The sequence below is a fragment of the Manacus vitellinus genome, unplaced genomic scaffold (genome assembly GCF_001715985.3).
Source record: "Manacus vitellinus isolate BGI_N305 unplaced genomic scaffold, ASM171598v3 scaffold_13_pilon, whole genome shotgun sequence".
Taxonomy (NCBI): domain Eukaryota; kingdom Metazoa; phylum Chordata; class Aves; order Passeriformes; family Pipridae; genus Manacus; species Manacus vitellinus.
In genome coordinates this window covers 16,549,906-16,568,032 of record NW_021938999.1, presented here as the reverse complement: position 1 = coordinate 16,568,032, position 18,127 = coordinate 16,549,906, and the positions used below count along the sequence as shown (strand labels likewise).

Here is an 18,127-nt window from a genome sequence, read left to right as displayed (position 1 = left end):
GTTTATTAAATCCAAATATATACCAAAATTTTGGCAGAAAGCACCATTTCTGAAAGACAGGAAAGAAACACTGGCTCTGAATGGGCTGGGATGTGGGTGTGTGATAGATGGTGGGCATAAACCTAATGTAAAGACAAAATGAGGTATCTCTCCAGTCATCTGCCTCCATTGGCCTGTGCAGCCTCCCCATGATCCCAACTCCTGCTTTGTACACTTTTCTTTCAATCTATAACTATTTTCTTCTGTCCTCTTGTCATGCATCATGTCAATAAAAGCATTTTCTTTGTGTTCCTGAGAATAAACCCGTACACACTGAAAAGCTTATACCAGATTTCCACCAAACCTTCTCTTCTCCAGGCTAAACAGTCAGTAGGGTATGTGCTTCAGATTCTCCTCCCCATGATCATATCTGTATTTATTGAATCATCCTTTTATTGAGGGGCCCAAAGTTGGACATAGCATTTCATATGTGGTCCAATGAGAATAAATAGAAAAAACTCCATCTATCTACTGGCTATGTTTCTGCAGATAATGCCCAGCAGTCTGTGAGCCTACCATGCTGCCAGATTGCATCACTAGCAATAAATATGAGAAATACTGAAGAGATTGGCTCCACCATAACTTTCCCTGTTTACTTGGGATTTAGTAGGCTCAAAGGCATGGCTCCTGCCTGGGGACAGTGTGACCCAGTGTGACTCAGTCTGGGCCCTTCTGGCATACTAATGTAGTTTGGGATTATTAGGGAGTGAGAGAGTTCAATGATGCAAATGCAGCTGCCCAGCTCAGACCCCCCCCCCAAAAAAAAAAATTCATTTCAAATTCTGATTTGTTTTCAAAGGGAAATTAGGACCTTAAGCTGATTTCAGAGTTGAAAAACCTTTATCATGGTGGAACATCACCTCTCCATAGCCCATTTAAGGGATGGAGATGTGTCTGGGATATTATAACAAGCGCTATGAAAGGCAGTGTCACAGGGGCTGTGACATGATATACAGCGGGAAACACACATTTGGCTTCAGCTGGACTTCAAGCTCTGGTCCCAGGAATTAATTGGGAATGCCAATATCCCAGTTCTTTAAATCAACAAAAGATCGGTTGCAAGGAATGAAGCCAGATGCTGTGAGGTTATTTAGGAGTCCCAGTCTGTCTTGTGCACGTTGCAGGACTGAAGCAATGATTTTCATCAGCTTTCTCACTCTTTGGTATTAAGAAGGCTGTCTCCTAGTTCATAAGTAATGTTCCTTAACAAAATTCCTTCCAAAAGGCAACTCAGAAGAAGACAATTCATTATCCAACAAAAATTGTCTGGCACTTCTTATTAGCAGGGAGAGGGAAGAAGGCAACACTGTTTTTAGCTTTGCTCTTCTGAAAATTTAGGCAATGAAGCTGGGAAAAATATAGTGAAATATTTGCAGGAGAGTCAATAGCTGTAACACACAGAGAAACAGTGTTTAAACTGTGAAATAATTGCATCTCTGAAACGAACGTCAGTAATAAGGATGTCACAATAACATCTACAATTTCTGCAGAGCAACTGGGAGTTTCTTCTTATATGCGTGTCTGTCCTGTATAATAAAAAGTAAACCAGGGAGGGCATGCAGAGAAATGTGCTTTGAGAGAAGAATTTTTTTGGAAATTTTTATTCTTATTTTTCTGCAGGGGAAGGCACAGTGAGCTGTCACATATGCACTCTGCCTCCACACAGCATTAACTGTTGAAGTAAGCTGAGCACTAAGCTGGCACCTTGAGAAGAGACCTGTGCAGAAGGCTTTGCTTTGCATGAGGAGTGCAACTGTTCTCAGAGACTTCATAAACCTGATTGTGAGTGACTCATGTCACATTTACAAAAGATCAGAAAAAATACTAAAACTGGGATTGATGGTTCTAAAAGCATGAAATTGCTTCTGGAGTTAAAAAAGCTATCATTGATAAATATGGTTATTTGAGACTCATTAACTGATGTGTAAGTCCTGATCAGAAGGGTTAGAATGAGTGTAGGTGATGCTCAGATGTCCTTAGATAGTTCTTATTTTTGTCTACTTCTCTTGTAGTTACATCCTTGGCACACTTTATTGCTCCCTACAATTGCTCACTTTATTGCTCACTACACCTCCTGAAAGGAGGTGGTAGATAGATAGGGTTCATTTTCTTCTCTCAGGGAACAAGTGATAGGACAAAAAGAAAGGGCCTCAAATTGTTCCAGGGGATGTTTATATTAGACATTATGAAAAATTTCATCACTGAAAGGATGGTCAGGTAGTGGAATCACCATCCCTGGAAGTGTTAAAAAAATCTGTAGATGTAGCACTTGAGAACATGGTTTAGTGGTGGGCTAATGGTTGGAGTTGATGAACTTAGAGGTCTTTTCAAATCTTCATAATTCTATGATTCTTTGGTAGGGCTTCTTCCTTCGCACCTGTGATCTCAGCGGTTACTTATCCATCCCTGTAAAATTGTGTAATTTTCCCCTTGGCAAAAGGAGAAAATGGTCACTTTGAAGAAAAAAATAAATCCCAAACCCAAATCAAAAGGACTACAAAGGAATCAGTTACACTGGGACTTTCAAAGAAGCCAGCCAGAGGGAGGTACTCTCAGTCCTTTGAAATCTCTAGGAAAGAAATATCCAGTGCTCTTTGGGCACTTTGCAAATCACAACCTAGTGGCTGTTCAGTTTCTGAATGTGGAATAGAAGAAACAAAGAGAGGAACAAACAGCAAGGATCTGGCTGAGAGGTAGCAGAGAGAGAGGCGCAACAAAGATAAAGGAGGGAGAGAGTTTAAAGGAGACACATGGAAGTTGGCAAAGGCACGTGTGACTTAAACGCTAGTGGTAGGTGGTCAGTCTCACAGAGTAGATCTTTTAATAAGGATTTGGCTTAGTTTTCAAGCACAAAATCAGGAGAGCCTGTTGTTGCACAGTTGAATGCAAAGCTCCTCCATAAGCAGAGCACAAATGCCGTGTGTGAGCTGGGGTTCCTGGTGAACCCCTGCAGCCCCCTGCACTTTTCTCCTGCCCGTATCCCCGCTGGGTCCATGCACAGTGGGACAGAGCCCCATATGTTCTGGGTTTTTTTTTTTTTCATTTAGTTCTAAGGATTTTGCACTATTTTCAGTGGTTATGGAAGCCACAAGCTGTCATTAAGACTCTGTTTGAAAGATGGTTTATCCTTGGAGGAAGGAAATGGATGTGATTAGCTTTCAGGCTCCGTGAGTCTTTGGCAGACTTTTGTGGCTAAGGAGAAATGACAGCCAGGAAAAGACTGCCAGTAAATGAGTACACACTCTGAATTTCATGCCAGATGGTCACTCATGGAGTGGCCTTAGCTTTTGTGATAGTGGTAATGTACCGTTAAACCTTCTCCAGTGGTTTTGTTAGAGTTTACTTGAGACACAGCGAAGAATTGAAGAGAAGACAGCTGGGCACTGGTTTCTATTCTGCCATTTTTACTGGATGAGGCTCTAACTTGGAAATAACTTTCATTGCCATGATCTGGAGGCCTTGTGAGCCGGTAGCATAAAAAATCTTACATACATATGAATATAGTGGATAAGGAAATTGAAAGCCCAGCCCACTTAAAGTAATATCTTAATTTTTCTAAGAGATAACTGCAGGGAATGGACTCAGGTCTTCATTTTCAGAAGATGAATCCAGTTTTCAGAATCAGAGAAGAACAAATCCAGCATTTGAATAATTGCATTCCTGCTTCTGCAAGCACATTCCTGACAAGAACTGACCTAAGTATTTCAAATATGGCATTGGGATTGGCTATGCAGGTGCTCCTTTGAAAATGAACACTGTTTTTCTTTTATCCTTTTTACAATATCACTGAACATCTCCAAGGAAAAAACATTTGAAATTCCTGTTGTAAACTAGGAAAGAGTGGACAACCTGCCTCAGATTAAAACCCATGAACCCAAAAGAAGTGCCCTCCAAATTTTGAAGCATTCTCCTCCTGATCCCAGATTCAGCTCAAGTCAGAATTTTATTTAATGAAAACAACTTTTTTATTTTTTATTTTATCACAAGCTTTTCCATTGACAGAGAATCTTGGCTTGAATTTTGAGAGATCAAATGCTGTACAGATTGGGCTCACTGCTAATTCAAACACAACATCTAAAAACTAATTATCCAGATCATCATTAATGATAATAGCCTAGTCAGACCAGAAAATAATTAAGCATTCTGCATTCTCTTGTTGTTTTTAGACTCCGCAAAAAATGCCTATTGCACATACTGACTCAGTGGGGAAGGTGTTCATTGCTGAATTACCAGTAAATTCTTTTTTCCTTAGTGGAAGGATAATGAAAGAAGTAGAAATCTGACAGCAGGAGCATCATAAAGTGATTTGGCAGACAGCTGTCCAGACAAAAAAACAGGAGAGGGAGGGTGACAGGAGGGGAAGAAAATGTATTGAAATATAAAGAAAAATTCACAGAAGGAAAGAAAAAGCCAGAAATAATTTTTGTCTGAAGAACTCGGCATGTTTTATTTCAAGGCTAAGAAACTGCACTGTGGACTGTATGATGTTTACAGCTCTGAGCAAAAGAGAAATGTTTGACAGAGCTACATCTGGAAGCATCCAGCATCCTGAGTGCTGCTTGAAAACAAAGGGAATGAAGATGCTGAGCCTTGTACACACGCCTGATGAAGTATTTTGACTTTCAGCAGTGGTGCAATTCCAGTTATTGCTGGAGCTACTCTGCACAGGTGAGTGGCTCTGAAATTGGGTAGTCTCTTCTTCTGGCATGGCACCAAAATGCCTGGCTTTAATGTTTCAAAGTCCTTACAACTTCAGGCTTGACTCTTCAATGTCTATTATTGTTGACAAGAATTTTCTTTTGAAATAGAAGTTGTGACTGGCTAACTTAACAGGATGAGCAGCAGGAGTGAATGGCTTAATTACATCTTTCCTAGATAGTGTGAAATCTAGGGGAAAGCTAGAAAAGAGAAACTGAAGGAGGGCCAACATAATCTATGCCAAGGGAAAATAAGCAACTGAATACTTCTTTTCTAGCTGGAAAATGCTCATGTTGAAAGATTTGTGAATCTATTTTTTTATCTTTCTGAAGAACTGTTTTACAGATCTTATGTTTGAACAACTATTGGCAACTATAGGGAAGCTGTACAGATCATAGAGTATTAGTAACTATAACTATTGTTTCATTATCCTTCATAAGTTTTGAAAATACTGAATGACATACAGATAGGCATACACCTACACTGCCATTTTTACATGTACTGAATGAGAAAGTCTCTTATCAGGACTTCCAATTTCCATTGGACAGCTGCTCCAAACCAAAAATTTTGGAATATGAATCATCTACATACACTGTATTATTACATTCAATGTGCTCTGCATCCAGTCTACTGCCTTAGATATGGATTTATTCTTAGATCAGTGATTGCCAGAGACTGGCTTCAAAGGGACAGATTGACAGATGTCGTGCAAGACACCACAGGCCTGCCTGACTCTCTCAGCGTTTCTGGGAGGCAATGAAATATTTTTGCCATTTCCTCAGCTGTAACTATACTGATGCCATTTTCCTTCTTGGCCACCTGGGCACATTCTGGGTCATGTTCCACCAGTTGTTGAACAGCATCCCCAGTTCCTTTTCTGCCGGGCAGCTTTCCACCCACTGTCCCCAGCCTGTAGTGCTGCAGGGGGTTGTTGCGCCCCAAGTGCAGGACCTGGCACTTGACCTTGTTGAACCTCATACCACTGGCCTCAGTCCATTGACCCAGTCTGTCCAGACACCTCAGCAGAGCCTTCCTGTCCTTCAGCAGATGAACATTCTCACTCACCTTATGGTCATCCACAAGCTTACTGAGAATGTCCTTGATGCCCTCATCCAGATTATCATAAAGATATTAAACAGCGATAGTCCCAAAACTGAGCCTTGAGTGAATGGAAATAAGATAAGGATTTATTCTTTTATTTTAAATCTAGATTGTTTAAATGACAACTGTTGCATTCATGCAGCATGGTAGGCACACATATATTCAGAAACATAGGTGGTATCATTTATGATTGATGAGAAAGCAGAGATCTGCACTTAAGAGTTTTAAAAGTGTCAGGAAATGCAAAGTTCAAAATAAATACCAAGACTTTTGGAAACTTTGGATACCCTCAGGATACACCATAACTAGAGGAAGTGGACAGCTGCCAGAGGTTTGAACTACAGCAAGTGTTTTGAAGAGTGAGTCAAACTAATATAAATTCAGTAAAAATCATCCGCTGGATTGACCCTTAGGGTAAAGTGATCAAGCTTAGACTTGCTTTATTGACAAACTTACATAAGCAGTGGTTCTCTCACTGTAACTGCAGATGAACAACTCTCACCTGATGGTGCTCCTGTGACTTACCTGTATGGAGACGCTGCTGTAGGAACCGCCTATGACTCCCGCAATGAGCAACGGCAAATTCTCCTGGATGGCATATGAACCGTCAGGGCACATATACTCTGTTTCATCCACTTTAGTCAAAGATGCCCTGACAAACTCCAGAGACTGTTCTAAGGCATATGTATCCCTGGAACATGTGTCCAAGATGTGAACTCCAAGCTTAATTCCCGGAAGCAAGTAGTTGTCCTTGTTGATTTCATCAATAGCAAACAGCATGGCCTCCAAGCGCTGGATGCCTCGGTCTTCATTGATTCTCCCACATTCTTCTATCCCAGTGCCTTTCTCCTTGATTGGGAATAAACCACCTAAGACCAGGTCTCCTTCTATCTTAATTTCCTTCCTTACAAAGCTGTGGTCACTTAGGGAAAGGAAAACTCCTTTGGAAAAAAAAGCTAGCGCAAGGACTTGGAGTCTGGTCAACATCTTCATTGGTCCTGTTTTAGCAGCTCCAAGAAACACTGGTGGGAGCAGAAGTGCTCTTCAGTCCTTCTGATCCATTGCCAAACATAAAGTGCTGTCCCACAAGCCAGTGAAGAACAAGCCAAGTCTTTCCACTGGACCTCTAAAGAAGAGATAGAAGGAATTAGAAAAGGTATAAGGAGACATGAAGATGTGAGATGCCTTAATCATGAAACCACCCTTCCTTAAGGCAAAAAATTCACTCTTGCAAGCAAATTAAGGTAAATACATAAATAAATAAGAGAGACATGAAAGAGAAAAAGAAGAGACGTGACAAGGAGGAGTCTCGTGTTTGATGCTTGCTCAGGGCATGAAAATGCTTACGGCTGGACTTGCTCTCTTTAATGTTAATCACAGTTCAGTGCTCGGATCAAAGGGAGGACACAGCAGTGATGCATGTACTTAGGACATGATTTTACTCTCACTAAGGTCAGGAGAGTTTGCCAATGACCTTAAAAGGAGAAAAATCATGCCTCAAAGTGAAGATAATGTTGTAACAATTTTGTAAATAAACACACATACATGAAGTCTACTTATACAACAAAGATGCATGACTTGTCCATAGACTCCTTGCCAATATCTCTTCAAATATGTCAAAGTGGCTGCCTTTTGATCTCCCAATCCTGAGATAAATCGTGTGGTAATAGCTAAATAGATCACTTCAATAATTCACTTCTGTACTTACTTTTTCCTTAACAGAGTATGTACTATTATTAGAGTTGCAGAGTTATTTATAATTTAGAAACACTTAGCACAAAGAAATTGAAATAAGCAACAATTAAGATTTAACACTGACTAATGGATGAATACACTTATTGCAAGGCAGCTGTTTATCCCAGTACAATTTCCATGTTACTGTACCAAATTGTGTGAAAGGAGAGCTTTTTATTCATATTTATTCCAACATTGTTCTCTCATAAATAAGTAATAGTTCAGATGCACTGTTAAAGGTCTCTCTCTCCTATTGTAGTAGTCTGTGCTGCAGACTCTCTCAGCAGAATTTTCCATTCAGAAATAAGCGATATGACAACAGAAAACAAGCTTCCTTATCCCAAAGTGAGCTAGTTTACTTATCACCTGTGTTTTTATTAAACAGGTCCAGAAAATATATTTTCTGGTAATGTTAAGAGAAGTAATGATGTTGACTGTATTCAGCAGTACTTTCTGTATCAGACTTAGTACTATAATTTACCAAATATTACTCAAGTTTATACAGGGCATCTAAAATGGTGATATTATCCCACTGGAAATCATTACCAGACAAAAAGGTGGCATTTGTCACACAAATGGCTGTGTTGTTAATAATTCAGTTGAGCTGACTTCCATTGTTTTCATCACTAATCCACCATTTGGATAAAAACAGGACTTGGGATTTTTTTTAATGCAATATCCATCTTTTTTACTTCTATGGTTTCTGCTGTCACTGTATCAGCAAATATTCACACATTTATCCTTATAACACTGTAAAAATATTTGTTTTCCCTGTTTTTCACTTGGGGGAAAAAGAGACACAGAAAGATGAAATAAAATTCTCAGAAGATTCTAAATGCAGAGTATGATTCGCTCGGCACTCACAATCACTATCAAACTTTGGAAAGGTCTCTGTTTCCCTTTAGGAATTGAAAAACGTGCTTTCAACCATGCCCTGAACCCTCTGGTTCCCACTGAGGCACTGACTCTGAAAAACTTCCTAAACAAGCCGGTGTCTTTTCCAGGCCTGTTCCTGAGTGATTTACATAAGGTCATCAGCACAGTCAAGAATCAAACTTTGATCTTTTCCAGTGCTCCTCTGATACCTAAAAAATAAACCTCCCTTGTTTCCCACTGCTCTTTCTGGCTTTTATGACAGTCTTTTATAAGGTGATATTAAAACAGTCTGCTTTCAACAGCCCTTCAACGCTACCAGGAACAACTGAGTTACCCAAGGAAAAGGTTTGTAAATGGGGTTCTCTATTAGGTTTTCTGAAACTGTCCTGGGACAGAGCTACAGTGGATTTACCCTGAACAGCAGGGAGAATGTCCTCATCCCCTTGACTCCTTCATAGGAGTTTCTGCAAATGGCATCACCCTGCACCTTGCATCTCCTCTGTCTCAGGGCTCTGTGTCTCTCTGATACATCAGCAAGAAAGGTTAAAAAGGTAGCAAAAATTATTTCAACATTGCACATAGAGAACTGATTTCCCCTGCAAAGAACACAAAGGATTTCTATTTCTATTTCTATTTAACTATCACTTAAGCTTGTTACAGTGGTACTAGTGAGCAAAAATGGAATCAGTGATGGCATAGCAGAGGATCAGTCCCTGTAGAAGTCAAGGGGCAATCAGAGAAGGCAAGGGTTGGGAATAGGTATGACCATTACTCTGTTTATTCATTGCCACTTTGTGTTGACAGCACCGGTCTGAAAGTGTCCAGGGATATGAAAGGAGGAGACAGTGGGAACCCCACCTGAGTTGGAGAACACAGAACACTCATCCCCATGATCCTGTTCTATCTGGGAATAAAGGGACACTGCTTGGTAAGGGATGCCCATGGGTGGGGACCACCTAACAACACCAATTGTCTTACCCTCCTCACAAGGCAATGCCTGTGAAGCATTTGAGACTGTAGGGAGACCCCATGGACATAGAGTACACGACAATCCTACTTTCTGTGTTCAAATCCTATGTTTATAAATGGGACACAGTTGCCAAAAACACAGCTTAGGGTATCAAATGTGCTTCTCTCCCTCTGCCTTGGTAGCCTGTACACTGTATAGTGCATTGCAGTGTCCTGCTGAGGACCAGGGATGCTGAGCAGAGGTTGGGGAGTGAAGGTATTAATGCAAAGGCTGATTTGTCAGGAGGGGTTTCCCCTTTGGGCTGTGAGGGAGGGATGCTTCCAGGATTTCTCAGTGCTGGGACTCCTGAAGGAAGCTATGAGGCAGATTTGGGTGGCCAGTGAGTAGCATCACTATGGTGACACTAAACAGACAGCTCGATGTGAAGAAGGAAGACTATTTTAAAGCAGATCACAAAGATGGGCTAGGAGCTCAGTTCCTCTTCTGCTTTCTCAGGCATGCACCTCCCACATGTTTTCTCTGCAGCTTGCATAACTCACGACTATATATAGAAATATTTTGTACCTATTCTGGGCTGATACAGCCCATATACATGATAAAGGTGCCACTTGCTATTTCCTATCAGAAGTGTTCTCACTATAGTGACCACTCCAATTCAGTTTTGCAGTACCCTCTTCTACTAAAAGCATGTTTCTGGGACATTTCAAAAAGAAGTACCTGTTGATCAAGCTGCAATTCTTTAATTTTTATTTATATTTAAAGTTTTAACATCAGCTACAGGCAGAGTTGTGTTAACTGTTCTTTTAATATTAAAAACATGTACATTCCAGCCCTATAGACTTTGGTGGAAATAGAAATAGGGTCCGGGTGTTGAAGTCATCCAAATACCAAAATGAAAAATAAATAGGCTGAAGGAGAAAAGTTTCCGTGTTTGAATCAGAGGGTGTCTGCCAGCTGCCCTACGTGAACTTTAGTCAGCAGTACTCAGCTTGTGGAACACCTTAATTTGGCACTTTGGAGCCCCTTCTCTTTCCACCATCAAAAGTCCACAGGGGAAAGCTACCTCTGCCCTTGGGGGACACTGTCAGCACTTCCCTCAGTAAAAGCAACTCACTTATTTGTGTACAACAGCAGCTGTGCTGCTCTCATTGAAAATCCCATTCCCTCTAGGTTTGAATCATCAGTTTTGGTGGACTATTTCTGTGCATGTGAAAAGTCGATTACACAAATTTACTATTTCTTGGTGTAAGTCTGCTTATTTACTAAGGATTGGCACATTTCTGTTCCTGTGAAGGTAAACTGGAATGAGAAAGATGATGTCTGGGGTTTCTGCATTTAGTATCCCACTGATATAATCTCCAAAACTAAATCTGTCTCCCAGACTCACATAACAGCTCTGTCCTCTGCAGATTTTCTGTCTGCAGCTCACAGAGTAGGTCCACCTGTGCTGTTGGTTCAGAGATGAATTCTTAACACACTAAGTGTTTTCAGTCTATTTTTCTAGTAGGTACCAAAATCCAGAAAGAATTGCAGTTGAATCTTTCATTTATCCAGATGACTTATAAATCGAAATCATTGCTTATACATCAATGATAAGTTTGTTGATACCTTCCAGCATATCACCAGTGCTTGGCACTGGCAATTCAGCATCCAGCAGCCATGTACTTTCCAATTTTCCACTTATAAGAATAGAATAGGAAACCTTACTGAGAGCTGAGGCACTTCAGATCTCCCAGCTATTTTTCAACACCATTAACTAACAAATGGGACAATCTACTGAGCTAAAACTCTGGAGAGATTTTCTCTCTTCCTTACCATGTGCTATATCCTTAATTCCCCCACATTTGTTCTCCTTCACAGTATTTTGTGGGGCTCATCTGTTCATGTAGCTTCCTGACAAAGGATGCAACAAGAGCTTATGTTGGTGCTGGAGAAGATTATGTTTAATCTTTATTGTGGGTGGCTCCACCCTGGCAGTCATGAGTTTATACGGCATTACCCAAGACTATAATGTAATATTATGATGCCTGGAGCCATATGTTAACGTGGTATCACCTGCCATCCTTTGTAAGCTTTCTTTGGAGAAGAACCATGCTCAGTGTAAGGTCAAAGAAGAGGTTCCCACACCTGTGCTCCTGCGGCATTTTACAACATTGAAGATTATATTTTCATCAATATATCTTTCTCCAAGGTCATCCCATAAGAGAAGTATCTTTCCCTGAGCCCTTGCTATGCCCTACAAATTTTATCCTAGGGAAGCAGATTTCTAAAACAATTTCCATTTCAGCTCAAAATTCTGGTTCATCTTTCATGACTGACATAAGAAACTCATCCAGCACATTTATCATGTTTATATGTGTTCTGCCAGAACTTTACCTGAATGCCTGATGAGAATTGCACTGAAATATGTCTTATTTCATTGGGAAAAAGTGATAGACAAGCTTGAGTCTCCTCACCAATTAGAATTAGGGATGCCATCACCTTTGGAAGAGAAATATTTGTAAAGGAACCCAAGAATTATAGTGACAGCTATGTGCCAGGTACACAAATTGCTCACATCCTGATTCTGTCTGGCTGAAATCTGATAGCTTAAATCAGGACGTAAAGGAAAAAAACAAAACAAAACAAACCAGCAAAAAGTTGCAGAAAGGTAAGGTACGGAAGACAAGGAAATTTCCTCTGTGGAAATGGAGAAGTTTGTTCATGAAATGTTAATAAGATGCTAACACATAAATTTGCTGCAAATGAATCAAAGCACTTTAAATTTTAATTGTTGGCTGTTATATATAGGATTTTTTTTCATTTTGTTGTGAAAAATGACAAAAATGGCTTTCCAATTGGGTGATTTTGTGCCTTTCATTTCATGTTGGAAATCCATACATGAAAAACATTAATTAATACAACTACCACTGCCAGCAGCATGAGACTACAAGCCATACAAGTTCATACCATGCCTAGCATATTGTAGAAGAGTTTGAAAAGCCCTAAAAATTTAGGGGCAATTTCAGTATAAAGACATATAAAGCAAGAGATGATATGTCAGTGCAGAAGTAGATCATCGGTCTTAAAATAAAAACTTATATTCTGTTACTTCAGAACAAGAAGAAAAAATCAGAACACTGTGTTAATGTTTGTACTGTGTTAGCATCAACAAGGATGCTTTATGTTTTCTACAGTGTCAACATACAACAGATGCCCAGCCCTCTCCTCAGAGATCTATGATCCTGTTTCAAAAAAAGAGAATTTAAAATATTAATCACGCAGGAAAACAGATGTCTCTGACGTGCTACTCCTTAAGTTTCTGGATATTAAATATCTCTACAGAATAGAACTAGATGTATTAATTTAGCCTGGTGAGGAACAAGGAGACCCTGAAGATCACCAGACATTAATGTGGTGTGGAAATACAGGTATTTGTTATCTGTTAAATTACATGAATGCATTTGGCACTGGCTGAGTCCTTCTAAAGTGAATTTGATCTCAGGAGAGGGAGCCACAATGGGCAGACCATCAGAGCTGGAGATTTGGGTCAGGCCATGCAGGCTCCTAACTCATTAAGAGTTTCTCCATACTTTGACAATAAGTACATTCAAGTGTATTGAGAAGACCAGCCATGAGCCCGAGGCTTCGTGCCATCTGGACAATTTGTGGTGTAATGATCTTGATGTAATGCAGGGTTAGACCTTTGAAAGTCTCACCATCTTCCCGTCTGTCTTCTTTGGATTGAGCTGAATCCTACTGCTTTTTGTCCATCTGCTTATTTCTTCCAGGCACTGGCGACAGCTGAAAGCCCACCAACAGAGACAGCCACAAACAGGCGGCAAGTGCTGTCTGCTTATTGATTGCATGTTAGTCAACTTTAGTCTCAGTCTCCATGTGTGGTCCCAGAAAGACGCAGAAGAGGAAAAATGGGAGTATAAAGACTTTGAGGACAAAGGAGCAGCTGGCTTCTGTGACCTGTGGATGTCACAGCAATTATTCCTACTAGGTGATGTGGGGGTACCTTCACCATGCTAAGGTCAGCAATGTTAAATGTTGGGTGAGAGTGGTAATGGCACAAGTGCAGAATAGTCTTGCCCAAAGTGAACCATGATGTTTTCAAAGTCATGTCCTGGGATGAAACATTTAGCTAAGAGAAGCTTTAACAGTTGTGCTTAATGCAATTGAGGTTTAACTAAGTGATATTAACACCAACGAAAGTATAGCCCCCCTAGGGAGTATCTGTGCATTTAGTCTTTAGATACGTATTTAGCCTTTCCCTCTAAATTGATTCTTAAGCATCTGGTTTTTTCTGCCCTCGCAGAGATCATTTCTGCCTAGTGCCTCTAATCTCTTCTCAGCTCTCTGCAGCACCTGCAGGGTTTTCCTTGAGGCTGGATCTCCCTGTGAGTCTCCCTCTGTGCTCCAGCCGAGGTGCTCTGCCTGGGCATTCTTGGCTCACTCCAAATGGCAACAGCGTGAGCTGTCAGATTTCACTCTCATCACTCCTCTGCCAAGATGGTTCCCTCACATTGCAGCAACATGGCCAAAATATGGCTGAGCCTCTGCATATGTGGAGGGTAGAGAGTCCTTTCTTGCTATGGCTTCTGCTGGGGTTCAATCTGGCTGCCAGCACAGCCAGCCTGAGAGTAACGCTGGCCCCACAGAGCAGCAGAGTGTGCACCCTTTCTCTTCTCTGTCTCTATGTGGCATGACTTCTGCTGCCACCCGGTCTGCTCTGATGGGATGCAATCCTGGCCTGGATCCCCAAGGAGCAGCACCTGGCTTGGTGCTCTCCACATCATTGGTCAGGATAGGAGAAAATGGAATAGCAAAGGTGATGGCCAGCAGTGGGCAAAGCCCCCTCTGTGACTCCTTCTTCCTGCCCCAACTTAGTGATAAGTCAAAAAAAAGCCCTCCCAGGTTGGTGCTCCCATCCCTGTCTGGTCTGAGCTGTATCTCCCAGTTTGCCACAGCAGTACCTAACACTCAGTGGGAAATTTTCCAAGTTAAGATGGCTCTTCTCATTTGTCGATCAAGGCAATATTTCTCCCTCTGACATATCCACAGCAAGCACTTTAGAGCAGGAGCTGTTTCTTTGCCTGTGGCTGTGCAGGGCTGAGTGCTTGTCTCATCACCACTGACTGTTCACTGATGAGATTTGATCTGCCTAATTTACACACCAACATATGGCAACATTTTAGCCACCTTTGACCTCCAGCAGGAGAATCTCCTGCCTATTCTGGTTTAAGAAAGACACCAGGCGTCTCTGGGACCCCCAAAGGCACGGAAATATTTCTAATGAAAATGTAGGCACTTGCTTTAGGCAGAGTGGTTCACTGAGCATCTACAAGATGAGGTCAAGGTAGGTGCCTGATTGCATAGACAGGGTTTCACCTCCTGGCCAACTGTTTTGTTGTGATCTTGGTAACAACACAAAACAACAGAAAGCAATCAAAACATGGAAAGAGTGTTCAGGTTTTTAAGGAAAGAATTGTTTAGCAGCGTATTGTAGCTTTTTACTGCTTAGCTGCTTTTATTAGTTTTTTTTTTTTTTTTTTTTTTTTTTTTTTTTTAACAGAACAAAAAGGATTAAAAATTTAACAACAGTAGCCTCTCTCGAAATGATCCTTTCCTCTCCCCTCCTTCCCACCACAGCCCAGACTGGTAACTCTTCCATCACATGAATGTTGCCTCCAGGCTACAGCATTCAGTGGAGTGTGAAATCACAATTAACAGAGCAAGTGTTTTGTAAGTGAGTAGAGACGGCCACAAATTACATCCTGCTATTAGCTGATTTTAGAACAACATTGTTGAACAGCTTCATGATTACTGGGCTTTGGCGTGTATTAAAAAAACATTAATAAAACATAATTGATTGTGAATTGTGCTTACTGCCTTTATAGTTTTAATCACAAAAGTCACAGAAGTTTACTGGAAACAAGAGCTTTCCTCAGCTATTTATGTGAACTGGATTGGTCTAAAAATTTTACAGAACTTGATTTGCAGCTGTTGTAAATCAGTAAATTACTGAAACCTATGGGGTGTGCTGACTGATGCATTTTTCTTTTTCATTTGGCAAAGAAAGGTACGAGGCTGCCTTACCTCTGCCAGAAAGTACCACTGGAAGTGTGATGGAAACAATATCCTCAGTCTCTCAGAGCTGCCATGTACCCAGTGTGCCCTTAGATGCATGTAATGTCACTGATAGGGAAAGAGCTGGTGCTTTCTATTTACCGAGAAACAAGCAAATACAGAGATATACTTCAAAAATATTCACATTTATGTCTCTCTTTTGGGCCCCGAATTATTTTCAAACCTTAAATGTTGTATTCTTACAGGAACCCAGAAATGTTTAATTCTGATCTGTGGCCCTGTCTGGGTTCATGGAGGGACAAGGTATACTGCAGAGGTTTATGGCTACATTTTTCAAACTTGGATGCCCTGCTATGAATTAATGACTTTGAAATGGCCATTAACAATCAGTCTACTGTGGGACTTTGACAGAATTCAGGTCCCAGCCAGTGATGCAAACTTTCTGCTCTTCTGCATCAGTTAGTGCTATGGGGATCTAAATCTCACTCTCAGGCTGAGAATTCCCAAAACACTTAACTTCAGGCACTGCCTGCACTTGCTGGTCAAGGTGACACCTAACTCCACTTAGAAGCCAAATTTAGTCAGAGGAAGACTAACCTCTGCCAAAGTCCTTGGGGAAATAGGCTCAGGGATGTGGGCAGGATCTTGCCCTACCTGTAGGTATTTAAACTTGTAAAGTTTTCTCACCCTGCAGAGTGGTGGCAGAAAGTGAAGGAATAACCCTCGGAAGTTCTGAATCTGTCCAGCTGTAACCACCAGAAATGCTATTGCTATGAGTGCAGAAAAATGTTAGAAGTGAACCTGAAATGAGGTAATACAATGCCTGCATTATTTATTGACTTTTTGTCAGCCTGTGCCCTGGCAAATAAACTTGTATAAACAGTGGGAGTAGACTGCTGAAAAGCATTTCCTGTTAAAGAGTTAGCAGCAAGGGTTATTTTTAATGAAAATAAACCAGAGAAAGAAAATTTTTCCTGTTTCTGCAAAGATTTATCTCATGCAGGCAGTAACAAACATGCCTTGTCCTGACCAAAGGAGTGACTTCTACTGCTATGAAATGAAATGTCAGTTACCACTCAAACTCATTTCTCTTAAGAACTCAGATCTTTGCAGGTGTATCCTGGAACAAACAACTGCAATCTGCAGCAAGCTTCTCCTTATTCCATGCCACCTGTCCATGCCTCAGATCTAGTGTTTGCTTGGCTCCTTTCATGTAGCTCCACAGCAGTGTATCTACATGCAAACATATATTTTTATGTAAAGAGCCAGAACCTCACTCCCCCAACACATTCTTTGCCTTCTCTCACTGTAAATGGCCATTGCTATGGCAACACTGCTTAACTCAAAATTTAGAAAGGTACTTAGCACAAATAATGAAAGAAGAGGTGCGACTGTATTCTGGGTAAAGCCACACAGTTTGATGGCCCATTGTGACTCCATTCACCAATTGTTTCAGAACACCCTGGGGACCTTGCCTCCTGTGGTGTGGCACCTTCTGCCCTGCAAGGTTCAGGAAACAGCCTTCTCCAATGCGGGTTTTGTCTTTGTTCTTTTCTGTGCTGACAGTAAATAGCATTTCCCCACAGATCAGCCACAGAACTGAATCTGCAATCCACCCAGCCTGGTGCTCAATACCTCTGCCAGAATACTTCATGGTCTGATAGTGAGAGGGGGGAATTTCTTGCTAATGAAGGGAAGGAAAGAGACAGGCCCTATATAAGAATATCTTGAACAATGCTGGTGTTCTGCATCAGTATGCCTGGCGTCAGATGAAGGCCCAGCTGGGTGGCAGGATAAAGTATACTCCATGTCTGTGACTCTTCTGCAAGGAGTTGCTCTGTGGTGCCAAATCTCAGACATCGTGACAAAGAAGAAGAAAGACCAGCATGAATAATCTCAGCAATTCACGTCTTTCTAAACCTGTACAAACTTTGTCCTATGTTCTTACATATGGCCACATGTTATATAAGGCATGATGAAAGATCTACAAGAAAGCTGGAGAAGGACTTTTTAGGAGGGCATGTAGTGATAGGACAAGGGAGAACGGCTTTGAATTGAGAGGGACCAGATTTACATTAGATACAGAGAAGAAATTCTTCACTATGAAGATGGTGAAGCACTGGAACAGGCTTCCCAGAGAAGTTTTGGACTCCTCATTCCTAGTATTTTAGACATCTACAGTGAGGTTCTCTCTTTGGTTTCCTTTACAATAGATGGATGGCAATTCCTGTCCTGGGTGGGATAAAATGCTTTCTACAGATGCTGCCTCCACTGTGGAAAGCAGGAGCTTAGGGTGAAAACAACCCTAACTTCAGCAACTTTAAAGCCTAAAGCTAAGCAGGATGAATCTTGGTCTTAACTGTGCTCCTTTCATTGCTTACTGGAGACAGACAGAGTTTCGGTCAAGGAAGAGTTAAAAATGTTTTGCATGGATGTTTGTATAAAGGTTATTATTTCTTGGAAGGTACAGTCCACTGTAGGGATGTACTCCTGCCTCACTCCGGGAGGAGTTAGATCTGATTTATTTTGGGAGGGCCAGGGCTGGATATTCTTTCTGTGTGGCCTGTGTGCCTTGTAATAACAAGCTTTCTTGTTATTACAATTCTCATTGCAATCTAAGATTAATACTTGTTT

At 41.1% G+C, this 18,127-nt stretch overlaps 1 protein-coding gene across 2 annotated transcripts in view; it reads right to left on the bottom strand.

The window, feature by feature from the left end:
- The window catches only part of GRM3 (glutamate metabotropic receptor 3), a 104,728-nt gene that overhangs the window by 38,744 nt on the left and 47,857 nt on the right, over positions 1–18,127 (bottom strand). For both annotated transcript variants that reach the window (XM_008921552.3, XM_018068116.2), the window contains exon 2: positions 6,364–6,964. In XM_008921552.3, the coding sequence (XP_008919800.1) occupies positions 6,364–6,831 (468 nt within the window). In that variant the 5' untranslated portion in view covers positions 6,832–6,964. The remainder of the gene's footprint in view (positions 1–6,363; positions 6,965–18,127) is intronic.